At 32.3% G+C, this 23,976-nt stretch overlaps 1 protein-coding gene across 20 annotated transcripts in view; it reads left to right on the plus strand.

Moving 5' to 3' along the window:
- LOC129809656 (low-density lipoprotein receptor-like) overlaps positions 1-23,976 on the plus strand; it is a 287,351-nt gene that overhangs the window by 147,266 nt on the left and 116,109 nt on the right. For 12 of the 20 annotated variants that reach the window (XR_008752661.1, XR_008752660.1, XM_055859662.1 and 9 more), the window contains one exon: positions 5,824-5,946. Coding sequence is in view for 18 of the 20 variants with exons in the window: in XM_055859662.1 (XP_055715637.1) it covers positions 5,824-5,946 (123 nt within the window). In the remaining 2 variants the exon portion in view is untranslated. Of the gene's footprint in view, positions 1-1,512; positions 1,633-5,823; positions 5,947-23,976 lie in introns of all 20 variants that reach the window. The other 8 variants (XM_055859663.1, XM_055859672.1, XM_055859656.1 and 5 more) reach the window with 1 other exon arrangement.

The following is a 23,976-nucleotide window of genomic DNA, read 5'->3' on the forward strand; positions in this document are numbered from 1 at the left end:
AGTTCGTAAAAGTTTGTACTTTTTTTTCACAAAAGTTACTCGTAAAATGATCATTTGACGAGAATTTTTTTGTACTTTTACAATCATTTGTTCGTAAATATTTGTTTGTCTGGCAAAAATTTACGAACAAATGACAATATATAACGAACATGTTTTGTGTGTTTATGAATATTTCGAACAAATGTTTGTAAAAGTCCAAAAAATGTTCGTTAGATGATCATATTACGAACAAAGTTTGTGAAAAGGTACAAATATTTACAAACTTTTTAGTGGGTTATGAACAGCGCACAATAACTTTTGTTTTGTAAACATGTTTTTGACATTTCAATGAGAGTGAATGATATCTCGATCTAGTCATCTCACTCACTCACATAAGCAATTTTAAAAACATGTTTACAGACAAAAGTTATTGTGCGTTGGGCATTATACGATTTACGAATATTTACGAGCAGTATATATAAAAAAAATATTAGAAGAGATTTGTCACATTGGTAAACAACATACTTATGAGAAAATTGTGACAAGATCCATTTGTGCTCTTAACAAACTTTTTCTCGTAAAGTAGGGAAAAGTGCACTCCCTTCGAACGTTCATGCCTTCGAATAATGTGAATTTTCTTTAATTTTTCCTAAGAGATTTGACTTTACTATCACATAATTATTAATAATCGATAATAAGCTAACTAATATTTAATAAAAATGTGTAAATTTCTTGGACACACTTGAAGAAAATTCACATAATTCGAAGGCATGAACGTTCGAAGGAAGAGTACTTTCCCCTACAGGACAGGACTATTAAAATAGCACTTTAAGTTTGAGCAGTCTCTAACGTGTTGTTCCCTTGGATACATCTTTTCTTTTGACTTTTAACAAACTTTAGAGCTCTCCATCACTCTTTTTACGTATTTTAAATGTTTATGTTTGAAAAGTTTTCTCTTTTTATTGTTCTTATCTACAAGAAAAAGAGAAAACAGAAGTTTCCTATCAATCGATATCACACAAAACTGCAAAAGATCTTCAGTTGCGCAACAATTACTGATTCTTATGTTTCGCAAAATTTTATTTTAAGTAAAAACTTGCTATTTGTTTATATAAAATTTTATAAGAATGAGGTTAGATTTTATTAAGAATAATAGGAATATTTTCACTTGAGATTGCGTTCAGTTTGGGACACACTGATAGAAAGGAAGAAATGTTTTCTTTCTATAAGGCACTTGAGGAGTAGAAAACGTATACGTACTATTCAATGGATAATAATTTGTGTAAAGATGAGCTTTTTTTGTCCTCGAGATATCTATTATTTATTTTTGCCATTTCAACATAAGTACGAAGTGCCTTTTTCTGTTCTACCTTCTATCTACCTTAAGTTTATCTCTCTGGGATGTCTCTCAATTTTTAAAAAGCTTTCTTTCAGCGTATTTTTAGGTGTTTGTATGTATGTCTTGTACCAATTTTGTCTGATGTGCCTTCTTTTGAAAAACCCTCCAAAATAAATTGATATAAATACCAATAGATCCCGAAGGATGTAAGAGCTACGAATTTATGTGTGTAAACGGGCACATGTGTATTCCTAAGAAGTGGCTATGCGACGGAGATAGAGATTGTGCAGATGGTTCTGATGAGTTGTGTGGCGGTAAGATGATGGTTTTATAAATATTCTATCAGACTGTTCCTCCTCCTCAGATTTCCTTCTCGCCCCCTTCAGCCCATTTAAACATATTTCACACTGTATCTTAATGTCCATTTATGAAAAGGAATTATGACATTTCCCCAAAGTCTGTCATTGCTTCATGATTTGTGCTGAGGAATACCAGGGAAAGCCTCATAAGCTAATCCACTGGGGAATCAGGACAATTCGACATGGGATACACAAGAGATGTGGGCTTTGAGAACATATCAAATATGATTTCCATTTGAGGGTAAATAAGGCATGAAGATGGGGTTTTGCACGTGATTGAATGTAGAATGTGTTTGTCTCTCTATATGATATAGACATAAATTGTCATAATTGTCCACAAGATTGTGTGTGCATGTGTCTAAGAAAAAGGGTTATTATCATGAATATTCAATTGATATTTCTTTTCCAGAAAACATATTACCATATACTCTCTTTTGGGTTGTTCGCAAATTTTATAGCACCTTTGAATCAAAAGTCCCGGTAATTCCAATAGATAAATACCCTAACAACCTATATTTGATATGTAATTCAATTGATTTTACAGCTAATATCTATAGTCTCTGTAAAGTTTGTTTGTTAATCCCTGTTTGGGATTTTACTCAAGGATTCCCCTTTTGGGAAGATGCTTTGATCCTCTCAGCAAATGCATCACTATTTGTGTTATCATTGAGCAAATTTGATGTGTTTATTTGATGTTGAGAATGCATTACTACAAGATAAAGTTTGGAAAAGGTTAGTGTTGTTACATCTAAGGTAAATTCTCTTGGAAAATTTGTATATTTTCACTCTGAGAAAATGCACCAGTAAATTCTTGAACACTGTGTACGAATTCAGAAGCATTTTTGTCAAAGTTGAGATAACTCTTGAAGATAACCTGTTATATCAAAATTTTGTTTTCAAAGATCACTGAAAAATATTTCGATCTGTAGCAAATTTTAAGTTTGAAAAGTTGATAACTTATATTTATTTTAATGAAAAAAAAACAAACTTTTTGAGTCATATTTTTTTGAATTTGCCAATTGTAAAATAATTGGATCCAAAACTGTTCAGAAGTAAAAATAAACTGATAAGCGATAAATTGATTTCACTCATTTTACTTAATTTATTTACGTCCACTGCCGACTTCACGATCAAACTGGCCTAACGGTCTTAAGGCATCTATACATTGTTATCGACGAAGCACCTGGTAATTCATAGGTGGTTCATGATAAATATCAACATTAAAAAAATATTTATTTAATTTAAGCTCTTAAGCATATAAAAGTACAATATTTAACCCTTTAAAGACGATTTGGTCACCGGTGACCCAAAAATGAAATTTTTCCTATGGCCTTCTAAAGTTCGGTATTGGTCTTAAAAGTCAGGAAAAGTGATTTTTCTAACCCCTAATTTTTGATCCTCTCGTCCTTAAAGGGTTAAACTAACACACCGGTCGTTAAATCAGTCCGGAGACTGACGCATACATGGAACCACTATCAAAAAACTTGAATATAATCGAATTTCAATCGATTGAATTTCACTCATTGAAAAGGTGTGCCAACGCCAAAGGAATAAGAAAAGACGGAAAGAGAGGTGTATAGTATGCAAAATTTCAAATGCAAAAATACGTGTGTTAGAAAGAGTGCACTCTAGTGGAGTAATACGATGAGTAAGATATTACTGTTCGTATTAATTGGATTTTGTATCGTATTACAGGCAATTCGAGCAATTCTCCATGCGTGCCAACTGTGATTCGGTCGGTATTCGGGCTATTGTATGACTGCCAACTTTGTACGTAGTGGGAAAATGCGAGAGAGAAGCAAGATAAAACAATTGCTATCTTTTTTTGCCATTATTGTTCTTTTTTTGCCGGCAACACTGCACGAAATTGGGTTTGAACTGGTCCTTCAGTCGCCATATTCGCAAAACTAGGACTCAAGGGTTATATTAACCACAGAAATGGCTCACCGATTGGCGATTTCACTTAAATGACGATCTAAAATCTGAAATTATCGCCTATTTTGGAGAGTTTTCGAAAGTCTTCTTTTTGGGCGGGATAAAAAACTAATCGTTGAAAACGCTATATCGACTTTAAAAGAAACAACTTCTTAACAAATAAAATTGAATTTGACAAAAAAAATTTCTTGCTTAATCTACGGGTTTATTGACCGACGTACTAGAAAAAAATTCGCCATATAACGTTTTTAATATCGCAGATGCGAGTGACTTTGCGCTCGGCGGGGTGGCTTTGTACCCCTGTTTTTCGTAAACTTTTCATGAATTCTAGCACTTAAGGATGGATGGTCTTTACTGATCGAACCGGATTGATTAAGACCATCCTCAAGTGCTAGAATTAGAGAAAATCTTACGAAAAGCAGGGGTTCAAATGCAAAGTCACCCCTCTAGAGGGGAATTCCGTAAGAGTATGACAATGTCATATGACAAATTTAGGAATTTTTATGTGGTGAATTCGGAAAAAATAATTGAAAATAGATTTACATCACTTACTTAGAGCTTCGTAGAGCTTCTTGCAATGGCTATTCAATGCTCATTGGCCTTCAATGCCGTCCTATTTCCAAATTTATCACGAAAATGTGTCATATGACATTTTCATATCGTTACAGAATTCCCTTACTGGAGTTCATAATCCCCCGCATCTATGATACACTATTCTATATTGTAAAAAAAAATATCTAAAATTTATGTATTAAATTTATATTAAATATTAAATTTATTGTAATGTTCAAAAGAATAAAAAGAGTTAGAAAAATGTAATAAACATATCTAAACCTTAAAAAAAGAAAGGATTGTGTATTTTGATTTCGTAAATGTTTCTATAATGTGTACGAGTTCCATTAGGCTTTAGGGCAGAATCACATTAACAGTAAAATGCTCACCGTATTTCGTTAATTTACGTTATTTCATTGCATTTCTTACACAAATTTTCAATTACCGTATTACCTTATCTCATACTCGGTGGCACTAGGTGAAAATAATATAAGAAAATTGAAGAAATAAAAGGAAAATGCGATAAACGATGAGCAAAAAAAAACTGTAGGATTAATTTCTCTTAAATTTTTTTTCTCACCGTTTATTGAATTTTCGTTTTATTTTCTGAATTTTCTTTTATTATTTTCAACTAGTGCCACCGAGTGTGAGATAAGGTAATACGGTAATTGAAAATTTGTGTAAGAAATGCAATGAAAATGCATAAATTAACGAAATACTGTGAGGCTACGGCGAGCATTTTATTGTTAATGTGATTCTGCCCTTAGTTTATTTTTCATAATTTTTATTTAAAAGCAAAGTGTTTTTGAAAAATAGGATTATTTAATATTCAGTCTGTTTTGACTTTTTCTATTTTATTTAAAAATTATTTTATTAATGTTCTTCGTAATTGACTATTTTGTAGGCTTACTTAAGACCTTTTAAAAACTTATCTAAACTTTGAGGTATGTCAAACTATTTTCGATCTTTAATAATTTGAAGATCTTATTTTGGAAAATTTCTTGCAAAAGTACAATTTGCATAGTAACAGATGTCTTTGTGCAGTCCTTTTTATATTTAAGAATTTATCCAGAAGCAACTTATAAGGAATCAAAGCATATTGAAAACATTCAAAGTTCTTATAGGAAATAGATAAAAGATTTCAAATTCCGAAATATCCTGAAACATTCTTTTGTCAATGGCCATTTGAAAGCTATTTTCCATCTTTCACATCGAATTATTCAGAACTTTTTTAGTCCACCTATGGTAGTTTTTTTTGGAAAATGCATAGTCAATGCAAGTTCAAAATCATGCCAAGCGTTGTAGGACCATTTGTTTCAGGAACTCTTTTGGGTGCAAAATTCCTCAAAATCGATAAGCATAAAAACAGTGAAGTTGTTGAACATGGCAAAATTTTCAAAAGAAAAGTACTCAGGAGTACCTACTCAAAGAGTTCACACTTGGTGGCAAAATTTCCATTGAATAAATTTAAATGTAAGTTTTAGAGAGAGTGAGAGAGAAAAGTTTTATGTGAAAGTTTTGCGAACATCCCCATGGAGAGTATACTCTTATAGTGGCATAGTTATTTAACATTAGACAATATTTCAGCTTATGGGTTATCATTGACATTTGTCTAACCATATGTTTGTGTTTTCCTGTTTGTCTATCTTCTCATTTCAGAGGTGCATGTTTGCTCAGCCGATGAATTTACATGCAAGAATTCTACCACGGATTGTATACCATTGTCATGGATGTGCGATCTGAATCAAGATTGCTTCGATGGATCAGATGAAGCGGGATGCAGTAAGCATTAGCATTTAATCCTTCATTATCATTTTACTACCATTCCACCTGTTTACTTTTCCATATATACAAACACCCTCCCACGCATTCACTAGTAAAAATAAAACGATGAAATGACAAAAATTTCAGTGTTTCAAAAGATGATATATACTCCATCATTTTGAAACAATGATTTTCATCTTTTGTCAATAGATGACCAACCATCTTTTTTCAAACACTGAAAATCATCTTTTGGAAACAATGGAATATATAGCATCTTTTGAAACACTGATTTTCAGCGTTTGGGAACAATGCTTTTCGGTGTTTCATAGGATCAAAATTTTGCATTTCATTGATCGAAACACTGTTTTTCAGCGTTTCTGAATAATGATTTTTAGTGTTTTACACGATGAAAATATTGAACTTCATTGTTCGAAACACTGTTTTTCAGTGTTTCAGAACAATGTTTTTCGGTGTTTTATACCATGAAAATTTTGCACTTCATTGTTCGAAACACTGTTTTTCAGTGTTTCAGAACAATAATTTTTAGTGTTTCACGATGAAAATATTGCACTTCAATCACTGGAACACGGTTTTTCAGAGTGTCGGAAATGTATTAGATTACATGACACTCTGATTTCACGCCTTTCGATACAAAGTATTTAATTTTTAATATCAGTGTAACAAGGGTTTAATTAAAAAAAACCTTTTGATGCTATGTTTTTTCGTTTTCTTTTTTTGTATTCAAACTTCAAACTTGGGACATTGGGACTTACAAGCAACCTGTTCCAAATTACACTTACAAAAAAATTATTTTCGCTTTGTTCAAAAAAAATTCGGACTCGACATAAAGGGCGTATGGACGATGTCTCGCGCTTAAATACTCACTTGACATTTTTACATAAATGTTAAAAATGCTCTATCTTCGGCAAGTGTTGAGGTTTTTTATTGTTCTTTTTTTTATTTTATAAGTGATAATTTAACAATACTTAAAACTATATTTTTGATTTTCAATATCGTCGCTTGCATTAGCAATTGTCGGAACTTTCTCATAGCCTATTATGCAATTTATTGAAGTAATATCGTAATACATAGAGTATAAGAATTGTTATTTAAGCTATCAGAAGATACGACAATTGTTGATAGATGCAACGATATTTATTTTATTTTTTTGGATTATCCCTCTATTAAAAAAAAACGTTTCAAAATTATTAGACGTCAGACACAAATTTTAGATTTGTTTTAATGATGATCAATTACTTTGAGTACCACATTCCTTGAAAAGGAGAACTTTCAGTTTTACGTTTTTAATCTATAAATATAATATAAAATTAATGTCAGAATCTGAAACTTTCAGTTTCAGTAAAAAAGAAAGCTACGGTTGTATATAAAATTCACAGGTCTTCAAAAATACAATCTGGCTGTGTAGAAATTGCTCAGCTTTAATAAAAAATGACTAGCATTGTGTACGATTATTTAGTGCTATTTTTTTTACTTTTTACTGACCACTTTTTATTTTCCTCTGACCACTTTTGATTTTCTACTGATCAAATTTTATTTTTTACTGCTCATTTTTAATTTTTCACTGACCATTTTTTTATTTTTCACTGATCACTTTTCATTTTTCGCTGACCACTTTTTATATTTACTGACCACTTTTGATTTTCTACTGATCAAATTATATTTTTTACTGCTATTTTTTAATTTTTCACTGATCATATTTTATTTTTCACTGATAACCTTTTAATATTTTATTGACCACTTTTTGTTTTTTACTGACCATTTTTATATTTTTTACTGACCAGTTTTTATTTTCTACTGCTCGTTTTTAATTTTCTACTGACCAATTTTTATTTTTTACTGACCACATTTTATTTTTTTCTGACCACATTTAATTTTTTACTGAACACTTAATTTTTACTGAACACATTTAATTTTTTACTGTTCACTTTTAATTTTTACTGACCAATTTTTATTTTTTTACTGACCACTTTTAATTTTTTGCTGGCCACTTTTATTTTCTACTGCTCGTTTTTAATTTTTTACTGACCAATTTCTATTTTCTACTGACCACATAATTTTTTACTGACTACTTTTAATTTTTTACTGACCAATTTTTATATTCTACTGACCACTTAATTTTTTACTGACCACTTTCAATTTTTTACTGACCAATTTTTATTTTTTACTGAGTACTTTTGAATTTTTTACTAACCGCTTGTAATTTTTTACTGACCATATTTTATTTTTCACTGATCACTTTTTAATTTTTTACTGACCACTTTTTGTTTTTACTGACAATTTTTTTATTTTTTAATGCTCATTTTTAATTCTTTGCTGATCACCTTTTAACTTTTTACTGATCATCTCGAATATTTCTACTGCTCGTTTTTAATTTTTTGTTGACCACATTTAATTTTTTACTGAACATATTTAATTTTTTACTGTTCACTTTTAATTTTTTACTGACCAATTTTTATTTTTTTCTGACCACTTTTAATTTTTTACTGACCAATTTATATTTTTAACTGCTTGTTTTTAATTTTTTGCTGAGCAATTTTTATTTTTTACTTACCACCTTTTACTTTTTACTGACCGCATTTTATTTTTTGCAGACCACATTTAATTTTTTACTGAACACTTAATTTTTACTGAACACATTTAATTTTTTACTGTTCACTTTTAATTTTTACTGACCAATTTTTATCATTTTACTGACCACTTTTAATTTTTTGCTGACCACTTTTTATTTTCTACTGCTCGTTTTTAATTTTTTACTGACCAATTTCTATTTTCTACTGACCACATAATTTTCTACTGACTACTTTTAATTTTTTACTGACCAATTTTTATTTTCTACTGACCACTTAATTTTTTACTGACCACTTTCAATTTTTTACTGACCAATTTTTATTTTTTACTGCTCCTTTTTAATGTTTTGCTGACCACTTTTTAATATTTCACTGATCAATTCGAATATTTCTAATGATCATTTTTAATTTTTTGCTGTTCAACTCGAATATTTTTACTGTTCATTATTAATTTTTTACTGACCATTTTTTTTACTGACCATTTTTAATTTTTTGCTGATTAATTTTTAATTTTTTACTGATCAACTCGAATATATCTATTGATCAATTCAAAGTTTTTACTGACCAAATTTAACTTCTTACTGACAAAATTTTACTGTTTACTGACAAAATTGAAAATTTTTACTGATTATTTCGAATTATTTGCTGAACAAATTTAATTTTCTGCTGACCACTTTGGACTTTTTATTGACCATTTGTTTTTCTTCCAAAAAAAAACGAATACAGTTTAGGTAGGTTATAAAACTAACGCAGCCTTAGTAAAAAAAAATGGTTAGAAAAAAATCCAAAGACGATGTATAAAATTCGCACGGCTTCAAAAAAGGTTAGAATTGTGTACAAAATTTACACGTTTTGAAAATAAAATCTCAATTCAGACAGATCTAATCTCAATTCAGAAGGGAAAAATGAAAATCGCTCCATCATGGTTTTAAATGCTTTTTTTTTATTTACATATTATTAAAATGCATATATAATATTTTTTTCTCTTTGCCAAAAAATATTCTTGGCCTCAGATACAGGGTGTCAAAAATGGCGTCGACGAAAACTTTAAAGCACTCTACCCCGGAAAAGGGGTTGAAATTTTTTCTAACTTTATTTTATTTCATAGTTCATTTTTTTCATGACAGGGTTCTGATTTTTTAAAGAATTTTTTATCCGAAAATTCCCATTCTTAAAAATTTTAATTTTTTACTGTTGATCAGTAACATTGAATACTATATGCCCTAAAAAGGAGAACTTCCATTTTTGCGTCTAACTTTTTTTAAATAATTAAAATTTTACGACATTTTTAAAAATTAAATAACACCAGTTTAACACAAAATTGGAAGTTCATTTTTTCAGAGAATAGAGTACTCTTTAAAACTTATGAACAGTTAAAAAATCAAAATTTCTTGAACTTGCATTTTAGATATTTTTTTTATTTTTAAATAAAAATGTGTCTTATTGACAAAAATACAACTTTAAGAATCATTTGACACATGTGTTAACGTGTTGATCTTTTAAACTTGGATTTCATTTTTTTTTAATTTTTTTTAAAAAATTTTTTAATTGATTTCTTCTAAAACTGGAAAGACAAAACAAAACACACTTATAGTAGGGGAAAGCACTCTCCTTTCAAACGTTCATGCCTTCGAATAATGTGAGTTAATTTTATGTTTCCTTAGAGATTTACACATAATTATCACGTAATTACGAATAATTAATAATAAGCTAACTAATATTTAATAGAATTGTGTAGGTGTCTTAGGAAAATTAAAAGAAAATTCATATTATTCGAAGGCATGAACATTCGAAGGGAGAGTACTTTCCCCTACTTGAGTTAAATATGATTAGAAGTTTTTTTTGTCAATAGAAGACATTTTTATGTAAAAATAAGAAAATCATAAATGCGAATTAAAAAAAATTATTTTATTTAACTGTTCACAAGTTTTAGGGAGTACTATATTCCCGAAAAAATTGAACTTAAATTTCGAGTTCAACTGATGTTATTTGATTTTAAAAATGTGAAACACAAAAGGGAAAGCTCTTCTTTTTAGGGAATATAGTACTCAATGTTACTGATCAATAGTAAAAACCAAAATTTTTGAGAATGAGGATTTTGATAAAAAAAAATCTTTAAAAAAAATCAGAAGCCTGTCATGAAAAAATTAAATAAAATTTTACAAACTCACCTGAACCACCTGAACCATCTGAATCCAGACCATCATCCCAACCATCCGTGACTTTATTTATCTCCTTCCGGAAGTGGTCAGGAAAGCATCCCTGACGGGGAATGCAGATCTGCAATCATCCTCTCTCGTGTGGCATCTTGTCGCATCTAGATGAGATGACACTACTTTGAGCTTTCAGCAGCTTACTTCCTGTACCAGGATGTCTTCCTTGTAGTAAATTCTAAGGTCCGGCATCCGAACTAAATTCATTAAAATACATTGTAGTTAACATAACCTCACTTTGAGCTTTCCGGGAACTATTCTTCCCACCCTCGGCCCAAAAACCTGGGCACTGAGGGTACATGTGATATGCCTGTCACATGACTCTAAAAGACGGTCAAGAAATTCCCTAGAGAACCAGTATTGTTTCTCCAGGTCTGAGCACTTTCTCTCGAAATACTGTCTCAATTGTGTCATTTCCACATCTTTGTCAGCCTTCTCGACTTCCAGTCGATCTGCCAGCACCTTAATCTCTGCCTCATGCCTCATCTTCACCTTCTCAATCTCCTGCGACAGGAAGTCATCGAACTTCTTCTGAACCATGAAAAAAATCCTCAGCTCATCGGCCGACAAATATTTCTGGAACTGTTCGATTTGCTTGGACACAGAAAGTTCCGGAGGTATCATCACCTCATCCAATTGCCTTTCCCGGCTCTCTCGATTGGATCTGTCATCCGGACCACTCTCCTCATCAGTCTCACTCACCAGATCAATGGAAATCTCCGAGAGACGCTGACTCTCGAGATCCCTTGGACGACTGTGACGCTGCAGAAGATCAGATGTCTCTGCCAGCTGCTTCCTCAGCTGATTCACTTCCACCACCAGGCGATCACTCTGCGCCTGGAGATCCTCTCGGGCCTCAGTCGACTGCAGAAGCGACGTCGTGAGATTCTCAATCATTCGATCACGCTCAGCAATGACATTCTGAATGTCCAGAGTCTGGAGCCTCTGCAGATACTCCTCCTGGAGAGTCCGGTACTCCGTTGAATTGATCACCAGGCTGGCTGAATCCCTCTCTGATACTGGACATTCCCTCAGGGAATCCCTTCGCGAAATTATCGCTGAAATAGGCAATTCCCGGCCATGCTCCCAAATATCCTTGGCCCTGGCTTCAAGACTCATCGGAGATTCTGCCCTTGGAGACATATTCTCGTCCTCCTTCTGACTCGTGGGCAGTGATCTGAGATCCGGAGAAACTTCCCTGTTTGACTGACTGAAGAAGGAATTACTGGAAGTAGTTTTCTTGAACCAAACAGAGAGGGCAGAGATGAGGACAGAGTACCTTACTGACAAAATTCCTCCCTGGAGAAGCAGTTTCACCTGCACGCTTGCAGTTTCTGATGTGTCTTGGCACCAGTTACAAGTTGACACAATTTGTCCTGGAGATCGAGATGACGCAGGATCCGGAAACTCAACCAGCCTCAGATTGGAGTCTTTTGTTGACAGCCACAAGAGTCAAGGGATGTCTTTCACTTTTCACTGAACACCAACATCCCTTTCACAGCATCACTATCACTTCCAACGCACTTCACAAACATAGGGCATCTTCAAATAAGTTTTCTTGGGGAAATTCTGCCCATTTCTTTATTTTTCTGCGACAAATTGCACAGACAAAAGAAAGACGCCACCGCACTGACGCCATTTTCTTTGACAACTGACATGTTTGTGATGTGTCAACCACTGATATTTGTAAGCGATGTTTTTCAGTGTTTCAGTAAATGAAGTTGCACGAAAAATATTACCCGTTTTTCAAACAAAATAGAGCAAATTGAACAAATAATTCATACCTAACCTACTTTTTGGGACAGAGCAAAGGCAAAAAATGTGTAACCTGCTCAGTCCCACCAATTTTTCCCCAAGAAAAACCCGTCTGAAAATATTAGTAATTTTCAGTGATTTAAAAGATGGTTTGAATGTATGTAAAATAAGCCACGTTTTTTTCAGTGTTTTCTAATAGATGAAATGACGAAGACTTTTTACTCGATTTTCTTGTGGAAAATCGTGAAAAGTTGCAAGATTTTGCTCTCAGAATACCCTTTAGATCTGAGCAAAAAGTTTTCCACAGACATCTGATAGAATTTATTGTTAAATCTGAAAACACTTTTCAGCTTTTTGAATAAATGACATATCATCAAATGGGAAACACTGAAAATCAGCTTTTCAAATCAATAAAAAATAGGCGAATTTCGATCAGCTTTCTCAAAAGATGACCGATCATCGTTTTATTTTTACTAGTGTTGAGATATTTAGTCCATTCCCACCATCCATTAACTTTCTGCCATATACGATGTTTCTGTCCTTGCCAATGGGATCCTAAAGGCTTTTCCGAAAACAACTTAGTTTTCCCTACACGAAAGGGATTCGAGGTGTTTAGGAGAAGCATATGCACATAAATCACACATGGAGCTTTCATTACATGTTTGAAAATTCTGCGACGGTTAGTGTGGAATGTTTCGGTGGGTTTGTTTAGCAAGCCCTCCTCTGGTGTATGTGCTGTTAGTTTAAGAATTTGAAGGTTTTAAGCCCTCTGGGGGTATTTTGGTATCCATTTAATATGGGGAAGGATATAAGAGAGATGAGAGTGCTCTCAAATAACATTAATGCATGGTACATCGCCATTTTCTCAGGGTACAACCTTGCAATTTTCCCCAGTAAACAACTCCTCTCGCAAGAGGGAAGACGAGGCATTAGTCTTTTTAGCTTTAAACTCAGCACAGTCACAAATTCCTTCAGCAATGTATATGGCTTGAGACATGTGAGCTTAGGTTGTTTGAGAGGCGGATGGAAAATGTTTCCTTGTTGGTAAAGTGCATGAATTTATTTAGACAGGTTTAATTAGATTTAGGTTATATAAAAAAAATTGGGCATTCTATGGATTCAATGGAACAGCTCACGCTCTATGATACACTTGCCCCGGATTTGAATCTTCTTTTAGGTCTTTAGAAATTTATGTTCGAAATTATTCTAAATGCACTATAGTCTGTTTGAAGTCTGCTTATCATTTTAGGATTTGGAAATTCAGCCTTTTGGCAAATGACTGAACCTTCAGTATGAAAGGCATGTTAGGTGTGAAGGAGTTAAGAAAAGTTCTACTTTGGGAATTGTATCTGAGAATTTACTTAACATAATTTAACTTATTCAGTTAAGCATAAATTTTTTTATATCTTCTGTTTCTGAATTTCAAAACAATAATTGAAATTCAGCCTAATGGAACATATTAGGATATATGTTATATTACTCTTTTCATAAATAAATTAAACAAGAAACACACCTACTAACATAATTATGTTTAATAAATCGTTTCCAAATTGCCCTCAAATTTGCAAAAGAAAAAAAAAAACAGAATTAATTTAAAAATATACTAAAATTTCCGTAAAAATGTTTATGAACATTTGTTATATTATCCAAAATTACATTAAGCCATACAATAATGTTTTTATAAAGGTAATTTCATAATATTTTAATGTTTATTGCGTTATGAGTAATTTAGTATCCACAATTATATTAAATCAATTTTTATACATTTTCAAATTTTATTGTTAATAGCTCATGCTTCAGTCAATTAAATCGAATTTAATGGGATAAAGCGGAAATTAAAGGTCCTTACAGATTATATTTTTAATTAAAATTGAGTTAGTGAGATCAATGAAATAAATTAATAAAATAAGCACAAGAGATATAAGAAATTTTTGTACAGTTACAGTATTATATTAATATTACTCTTATTTAAACCAACAAACAGTTTAAAAATCGTAATATTTAGTTATTTTGGTTAGAAATTCTTGTTTTCTTCCCAGTATTTTTGTTGATCCAATTACATATTTTTGCGACCTTGAACGGAATTTTCAAAAAATCGCTTTGTTTATTTATATTTTTTAAACAATTTTATTTATTTTTATTTTTGTCTAAAAGAAATAAGACTTTCTTTATTTATTTGAATTTCATTGGATTATTATACTTGAATCAGCAACGCATTAACCATTTTTTAAAAGGAGAGCTTTGGAACAGGATCACGATTATCTAAATTCTTTTTCGATTGAGGATTGAGGATTGTCCGATTTTTCTTTACTTAATATAAGTTACTAAACTTTGGAAACTTATTTCTTAAAACTTAAAAATCTTTTATATGCTTAGGGTAAGCGTATTGAATTTCGATATAGTTGCATGCAAGCGCCAAAGTCTTAAGTTTTAAATAGAATATTTTAATACAAATTGATTATTTTGTTACTTCTTTTTGAGGAGTGTTGCTTGGAACCTTGTGGATAATTTATCGTCTTTATTTTCTCGAATATCATCCTTACTACATTTCTAAATTAATAAAAATATAGACAGGAATTTGGGTATTACTTCGGCCACTTGAAAGAACTAAAAATTCATGAAAATTTCAGGAACAAAAGAAGTGGCCAAAATTCCAAGCTGGCCGAAATTTGATACGCTTAACCTATCTCTTATAAGGTTTTACAAATTTAAGAGGTGCTTTCGAGCATTGAAGGTCCATCGTTTTCTTTGATTGGCTAGAGTGTAAAAGCCTTCAGAACTCAAACAAATCAAGGAATGCGATGGGACATAAGGGAAAGCCCGCTACCTTTGAACGACTGAAGCTTCGAACATCTCAATTTTTTCTATGTTATTAATGAATTTGACCCATGTCTTTTTTTCAGGAAATTTAAGGCATAGGACTAGCTATTAAAATATTATAATTATTAAGCATCAAATGGCATCAAACTCTTTAAAAACATATTGAAGAAATGAGTTCTTCGAAGCTTGAGTCGCCCGAAGGTAGCGTGCTTTTCCCTATGTGTTTTCGAAATTTTAACTTAAGATAAAGTATTAAATTCCAATGGCAGCAAAAATCCCGAAAGCCAAAATCCCGAATGTTCGAAATCCTGAAAGGGATGAAATTATATGGAAGAAAAAGTTTAGAATAATTTCCCAAGACACAGAAGATTTCTCTTTGCCTCCAGCAAGCGCGGTTGCAATCGTGGGAATACTGACACTTTTAAGAATTCGGGATTTTGGCTTTCGGGATTTTGGCCCATTCGGGATTTTGGCTTTCAGGATTTTGGCGTTCGGAATTTTGGCTTTCGGGATTTTGACCGGGATCCTTAAATTCATCTTCCGCCTGCAAAATTTCAAACATCTCAGACGTCTAAATGTAGGGTTTGTTGATAAATACACCAAGAACACCTTCGAGGAAAACCGGATAGTTTCATTTTAGGTGGGCAGGGAAAAGGTTTAGATTCAGTATGATTAAAATTCAGTTCATATGATTTTCCATCGAAATTCCGAATACTTCAAAAGTACTCACCATTTATTCTCGGACATGCAATTTCCTTTTTTTTTTTTGAATGAGAAAAATTCATTCTCAACTTCGGTATTTTTCTCATATATCTTCACACTCAAATGTCTGTTAAATTGATATTGAATTCTTTTGGCAAAGTATTTCCCGGTATATGGTAAGCTTTATCCCCGAAGCACACTGACTGTGTAACTATATATACAGCAATGGAAATTTTTCATGTAAGATTTTCCATTCAATTTTTCACCGTGATCAATTGATATGTTTGGGAAGAGTGACTGGGAGAATTGACATGAAAATCATTAATCTGACTGTACGATGAATTCACAATCGAGAAGACATAACATAAAAATGTTCACTATCTATGCATTGATTGACGCATAAATTGGCTATAATGTTGAAAATTTCACAGAGATATGATTGCTCACGAGCACTTCCTGCAAAACTCTCAAGCAGTCAATGCTGAGGTTCTTAACAATGTATCTACATGTAGTTGAAAATGTGAGGAAATATTTTACCACCATATCGTGAGCTTCTTTTTCGTTTGGCAAAATGACAAGAAAAGTATATAGAAGGAAAAGAGCTTTTTATGCACAATCCTCTTCAAAGATATTTCTATACCAAAATATTTGACATTGTGCTATCGCCTATTTTTCTTTTTTTTTGCAAAATATGAACAATTTATTTTGCCATCTTTCACCATTGAAATTGATTCAATATGAAGCTCTCCTGCGGGGATGCTATGTCGATGGGAAAATCTAAATTCAATAATTGATGGCAATTTAGAGAAAAAGGATACGGCCATTTGGGCCTTCAGGAAGGATAAATGACTCGCTTTTTTTGTGGCAGAAGTTCCAGCGAGAGGATGATTCGCTGGAAAAAAAGTATATGCGAACAACATTTGGGTCAACTTAGTTAATATTCATTGAAATGCCATGGCCTGTGATTAAATTTCCCAAAATCCCTCCCATTAATTTTGAGATTTATATTGAAAATGTCTACGAGGGTGAATGTGGTGCGGATGACATAAAATAAATAATAGCGCAAAAAGATGGAGGTATAACGGGCAATTAAAAGTGTCCCGATGAAAATTCCTGGGAAAAGGTGATGGTACTTTCAAAAATTGAAATCACTCTCTCGAGAGATGCCAGGATAAGATTTTACTGTGGGAAATTATGGGCGTGGAGGATGGTAGGGACATCACTGGACTAGTATAATTGATATAAGTGAGTTGTAGTGTAATTGGGCTAATGACCAAATGTTGAGCTTGCATCTAAACATCCTTTTATCACATGTGCCATTCCTAACTTTTGTGGGTGGTAAATGCTCCAAATTGCCAATTAATGCAGATTCGTAAAGGGAGGGATTGCTAGTTTGGAAGATATCACAGTATTGATGGTGGAATGTGAGCAAATTGCAAAAGTGGATCAGGTGGAAATTTAGTGCATTTTCTCATCAGAATTGTAGGTGGAAAATGAAAGAGATTTATGAGCTGTTTAAACTAAATGCAATAGATTCTCATGAAGATTATTATCCAAACAAGTGTAATTAAATTGATTTAAATATTTAACTTGAGATTCTACTGAAATAATTTGTTTGCTTAATATTGATTAAAGTCTTACACTAAGATTTAATGATCTAACAATAAAACTTAATCTCTCCAGCTGAAAACTCTGGAGACAAGATTATCACTGTATCTATGATGTTAACTATCTTATTGGCAAGAGGTTAGAAATTACTTTCTTTAAAATCTCGTAAAATAACTGACACTGCTCAGAAAATTTCACCAAATACATTATTCTTGGAACTAGTTGCTGGAACTTCTTTTAATGCTCTATTTTGGCATTACAATTTGGCAAGATTCAAGATAGCTGAATCTACATAAATAAATAACGATAAATCTAAAATGTACAAAATGAATACATCATGAGTTATACTGGCTTCAGGCCTAAAGGCCTTGACAGACCTGAGGATTAGCCGAGAGACGGCTTAGCGTATATATTAGAAATAATGGTTAAACTACATTCCCATCATTTTCCACTAAGTCGTCTCTCGGTTTAAGTCGTAAGTGTGTCCAGGGCATAAGGCTTAGCCATAAGGCTTAAATACTCTAATTTTTTACCAATCACGATTTTTTTTGGGAAAATTTAACTCAGGATTGTATTATTAAAGATCAAAGACCTATTAGATTCTCAAAAAATCGATAAAATTGCTCGCTATTTAAGATTTTGAGACCTTCGGGAACTGGGCCACACCTCTAGTCGAAAAACCGCTCTATGGCCACACTAAACTAATATTTGTAACCATATCAAATTCGCAATTTACGGCCACTTAGGCGTTACGGGTGTTACGAATTATTCGTCATCAATATTCTTAGTACCTAAATTCAAGTTGATCCTCGGGAATTTGGCTTGTAATATTTGACAGTAAAGATGATTTATCCCAAACTGTCATACGTAAATAGTTTAGGATCCTCGAAATACTTTATAGGATCAGCCTGAACGATGTGTGTTCAAAAAGTAAGGTGAATTTTCAAATTTCTCGTACTACATACATCCGATTCTTGATTTTTCTTCTTCGATATCTTGGTGGATATGTTCCCAATATATGTTGGCAACATCAGTCCTCTTGCGCGTTTCGATGGGTTTGGAGATTTTTTGGAACTTTTTTTTCAAGTTTTTTTTTTCAAAGATGCATTTTTCGCACACAGTTTTGACTTTAACATGCTGCAAAAAATGGAAAAATATGTTTCAACAATTCTTTTAATTCACTTAGAAGAGAATTTAATGCCGAAGAGAATAAGCCTTTATTCATTTCATTCGGTTCATAAGTTTTTTTTAATATTTCTCGCAAAGTGGACAAATTTTTAAAAATGAGAATTGGAGAAAACACGCCTCAAATTTTTGGATGTACGCTCGAGCGTATGCAAATCTGCTCGGCGCTCATTTGCTTTAAACTCTGTATCTTCGAAAATACTTCTAATAAGCTTCTGAAATATTTGTGTTATATTCTTAGATAGTTTATCTATCGATTTAAACAATAAAAAAATAGAGACCACTTTTGACCTTGTAATTGACACTTCTCCCTTAGTCATATACCTCGGTCATTGTTTTTACTAGAATTGACCCCCTAGATTTTTTTCTATTCCTAGAACTAGAAATCTCTATAAAACTATGGCGTTTTGGCACGATTAAGTTGATAAAGACTCCCGGTACTATGGACGGTACACACTAGGGTGACTCAAACAGCAAAAAGTTTTTTGGCACTAATCTCAGGGTGTTGTATATAATGAGACAAGGGAGTTTTTCTTAATGATCGGACGCTGTTTAGAGATAACTCAACGACCCTAATCCTTACACATTTAATTTAATTTATTATTTTTGTAAAAATTAAGTTATTAAAATCTCAAGGCACTAGATTTGTAGACCGCCACAAGATCGGCAAACCGACACAAGATCGGCATACGGGGAAGTGGGCACATTTGAAAGTGGGTCATCTTTGAAATTGGGATTTTTCACTTATTTTTAAATAAAATTGAACCTTATCGTGATATAATTTAGCTGTACAAACAGATTGAGAAGCTAATTTACATTATGATATGGCTTAGTCCCACTTAAACATGGGAGAAAAATCCCAATTTCAAAGGTGCCACACTTTCAAAGGTACCCCACTTCCCTCTATGAATACAAGATTGCAAATCTGTGGTAAATTGGCACAATTTTTACAAAAAATCGACAGATCAGCAGTCGAGTGAACCGTGAGCAGCACAGTTTATCTATCCCTTGTCTAACTTTTTCCTCTATTTTCCCTAACACCACATCCTCTGATTTAAAGTCCGGAAAATTCTCCATTCTGCATTTTTCAAGGATAAAGTTAGATAAGCCTATAGGGGCTTATTTCTCAACCGATTTAGTCAATTTGAATTTCAGTGAAATTCGTCTAACCTCAAAATAACACTCGCGGGACAGTGCCAATTCCATACATTTTGTTAGCACTTTTTGCTCTAGAACTGCTGACCGGTCAGCATATTTTTGCTGATCGACTCAGCAAAAATATGCTGAAGACGTTGCCTTTTTCAGCTAACTGTGCTCACTGAAATATTAGTAATGACGCGTAATGAATGTGGAATTAGTAATAAATTTTCATGTTTGTCTTTTTTCTTCTTTTTCGCCACAATGTAATACAGTCGCTCCATATTTTAATGTCTTTTTTAATAAATTGAATATTGAAATTTAAAATTGAATAATTCGAAATGTGCCAAATTTCGTATCTAAATTACCCTTACGTCTATAAGTAAAAGGTCAAAGCATGTCAAAATGTGCTTTTTATTATTTAAAATTGGTTTTCTGATAATATTGAATGAAGAAAATTTTGATGAAGGGTTAGAATTTCTAAAGCACCCAAAAAAATATGCATGAGTATAATATGCTGAACATACCTACACCGTGAGAGAAATCCGAAAAAGTTAAAATAACATTCCGGACACGTTTATTTTACCTTGCATTATTGATTCGAAATCGGTGTAAATATTATGCTTTATATATAGGTGTATTAGGGATTAAAGTTACCCTTTTTCATGTTAATTTAACCCTTAAAAAGGTGTAAAATTAACATTAAAAAATGTTGATATATTTTTACACCGAAAAAGTGTTAAACTTATGAGGAAAAAGAGTTAATCGCACCCCCGTTTTTTTCTCAGTGTATGACCTTAAGCCGAGAGATGGCTTAACGTAATTATTGGTAATTATAATCAAAATAATGATTAGGCTACATTCGTATCAGTTGCCTAGTAAACCGTCTATCGGCTTAAGCCGTAAGTCTGTCTAGGGCATATCTTGGAGGGAGTTCTATCTCATGAGTGCGAGCATTCCCCAAAGCTGGAACGTTTAGTCATCTGTTTCTTATACATATTTTTAGAGATATACGGCTATAAATATAACTAACTAACCATAATCAATGCCACCACCGTAATATTTTGACAAATCCTTTTTGACTTAGACTCTTTAAAATCTCATTTTGCGTCTTAAATATATTTTCTTAGACATTCATGACGACAGCTCCTCTTGAGGTGAAGTCACGATTTTCCAAATACTTCTAAAGTTCTAAATATTATATAATATTCTAAAGTTTTTCTAAATTGAAAACTAAAACTTTATTATAGGAGTGAGTGGGGTAGTTTCACTTATGAAATATTTTCTGAAATACATATTTTTGAGACAATAAATTACTACCTCGGAGTTCTACTGAATATTTTCAGATATAAAGTGATAAGAGAAACTATCAGTACTTAAATAATTTTGAGGTTCATGTTTCTTGAACAAAAGCGTTGTGAATAAAAGTTCATCTGCGTGAAACTACCCCAAACTCCGCCCAATTTCTTATGTATTAAAACTTTATGATATTCTTAACTAAAACGTGCTGAGGATATAAAGTTTAGAACTTACTCTCAAAAAGCTCTTAATCAAATACGTATCCATTTTAGGATAATTTTTTTTAAAGTATTTTTATCGGCGTAGATTTTTCAATGCATGAAATATTAGATGAGCTCGTAACAATATTTTTTACAAGTTTGTTCAATCCTATGTCAAAAGTACATTATTTGAATCAAGATAAGTGGAAGCATTACAAATGCAATTAATTTGGATATCGTCCTTTCGGTTTTTGTTGTCAATTTTTATTATTTGTAATTTGTGTGAAAAGAGTAATAAAGTACATTTTATTTCATTCGACATAGAGCATGTAACAACTAGTATTTTTCTTTTATTGATAAGTGTTATATTTCATTTTGCACATACAGTGCTAAAATGCTGTCGTTAAAACTTATATTAACTAAATTGACTTTCAAAGGGATAGAAGGGAAAAGTTCTGCCTTACATCTTGAATTAAAATTCAACTCCTGTTTCACAAGTTATATAGAGTAACACAAGTTAATAATGTATCACACTTTATCTACTCTGTGAGCCAGTAAACCTTCAACTCTTTCCATCAATTTACTTAACACCCCTCCCAATAAAGTTCTACCTGAAATTGAAAGCTCATTTCAGTGTCACGATTTTTCATCCAAAAAAAAATTCAATTTTGTATTCCTCATTGCAAATTGACTAATGATAACCAGCAACAAGACGTGATTTCAAATACATTTTCACCATCCAGAAAAAAAATGTATTATCAAAATCTCCTCTTCCTGGTAAAAAGGAAGTTGTATGCCAAAGAAGTTCAATATTGAGATATTTTGGGGGGTGTTTTTGGGGTGAAAATTTCCATTTCTCCGACATTATTCGCTGTATCTATGGCAATTTGTGTAATCCACCTAGAAAATACAGTGTTCACCTTTTACCTTCACGTCGTTTTTCCCATCCACAGAATCCTACCAAAAAAAAAGAAAAGAAAAAAAAAAACAAAATATTCAAACGAGATTAAGCACAAAGGTTTGTTTATCAATAAATTTCCGCATAAAATGGGGTTGAGGGAGGATTATAGTGCGGGAAAAGCTTATGGATATTGTTGGATTTTCAACTGTCAAAGTGCATTATTTCCTCCCTAAATCAATATTATAATGCAAAGTGACAGGAACTATGTGAATTTGTGCTCGTGGCACATTTGTTACCACAATTCAGATAATCATTAAATGTGATTTTATGGTTAAGTAAATCTTCACATGGGTCACCAATTTTTCAGCAAAAAAAAAAAAGAGGTCAGAGAAAGAGTTTGATCTGTGTGTTTTTTTCCACGCGCGGAAATTATCATGGGATTTTTAGTATAGGACTTTTCATATTTCAATATTCCACATGAACTGATAACATTACCATGAAATTGATATTCACATCACAATTGTGCCTTGTGGGAGATTTACAAGGAATTTAATATTCCACAGAATTCCTCAACAACTTTGTCATTAATTTGTAAATGTGAAGAGATCTTGCAATGATGCCGAATAACATGATGAAAATCACTCAATAATTGGAAATTACTTCACATTTGTGTGCCTATTTCCAACGCAACTTAAGTTGTTTGTGCGACAATCTAGTCAATATGTACCAAGTATTGATTCAATTGCCTTTAATTTGCCATCATCAGTCATTTAAATAGTACTAGAAGATGCTTTTCAATCTGCTTTACATTCTATGTCTATTTTTGGAATAAGTTAGAATAAGTAAACAAACAATTTCTCATGGCATGGACTCAGTAATTTGAGTTTTGTAAACAAGTTGTTGATTTTTGTAACCGAAATTCAAATTCAAAATACTCTCGGTGGCCTAGATTTCACTAGATGACAGCGCCATCTTTAGTTGTAGTATGTTTTAGATTATTTGAATGAATAATAGGGTCAAAAGATAATTAAGGATGATTTTTCGCGATTTCCTTCGAATCTTCTTTATTTCAGCACGTGAGAGAAATTCGAAAATGTTTAAAATAATGTCCAACGCACAGTAACTTTTGTTTGTAAACTTGTTTTTAAAATTTCCCTTAAGAGAGAGAGAGATGACTAGATTTAGATCACACTCACTCTCAATGAAATGTCAAAAACATGTTTACAAAACAAAAATTATTGTGCGCTAATCATAAATTCAAATTCGGTGTAAATATTACCTTTTTAGATGTACTAGGTATTACAGTTACCCGCGTAAAGAGTGTAATCGTTATGATGAAAATATGTGATTTTTTTTAATTAAAGGTCTATCTGGAAATTGATCTGGAATATGAAAAAAATAAGTGTTTGAAGCAAGAGTATCTACGAAACCTGAAAAACCTGTCCTTATTCCATAGACGCACTTATACGACTTTAGCCGAGAGACGGTTTAACGTGTAAGCCCCAGACTTGCCAATTGCCAATCCCGGCGGGCATTTGATCATTTAACATCATTTGATGTCACCTTTTCATCTATGAAGATGGCTTACCTCTGTGTGTTATGATGGGATAACATCTTTGACCGCATACGCGATTAGGATT

This window comes from Phlebotomus papatasi, chromosome 1, assembly GCF_024763615.1.
Source record: "Phlebotomus papatasi isolate M1 chromosome 1, Ppap_2.1, whole genome shotgun sequence".
Classification (NCBI taxonomy): Eukaryota; Metazoa; Arthropoda; class Insecta; order Diptera; family Psychodidae; genus Phlebotomus; species Phlebotomus papatasi.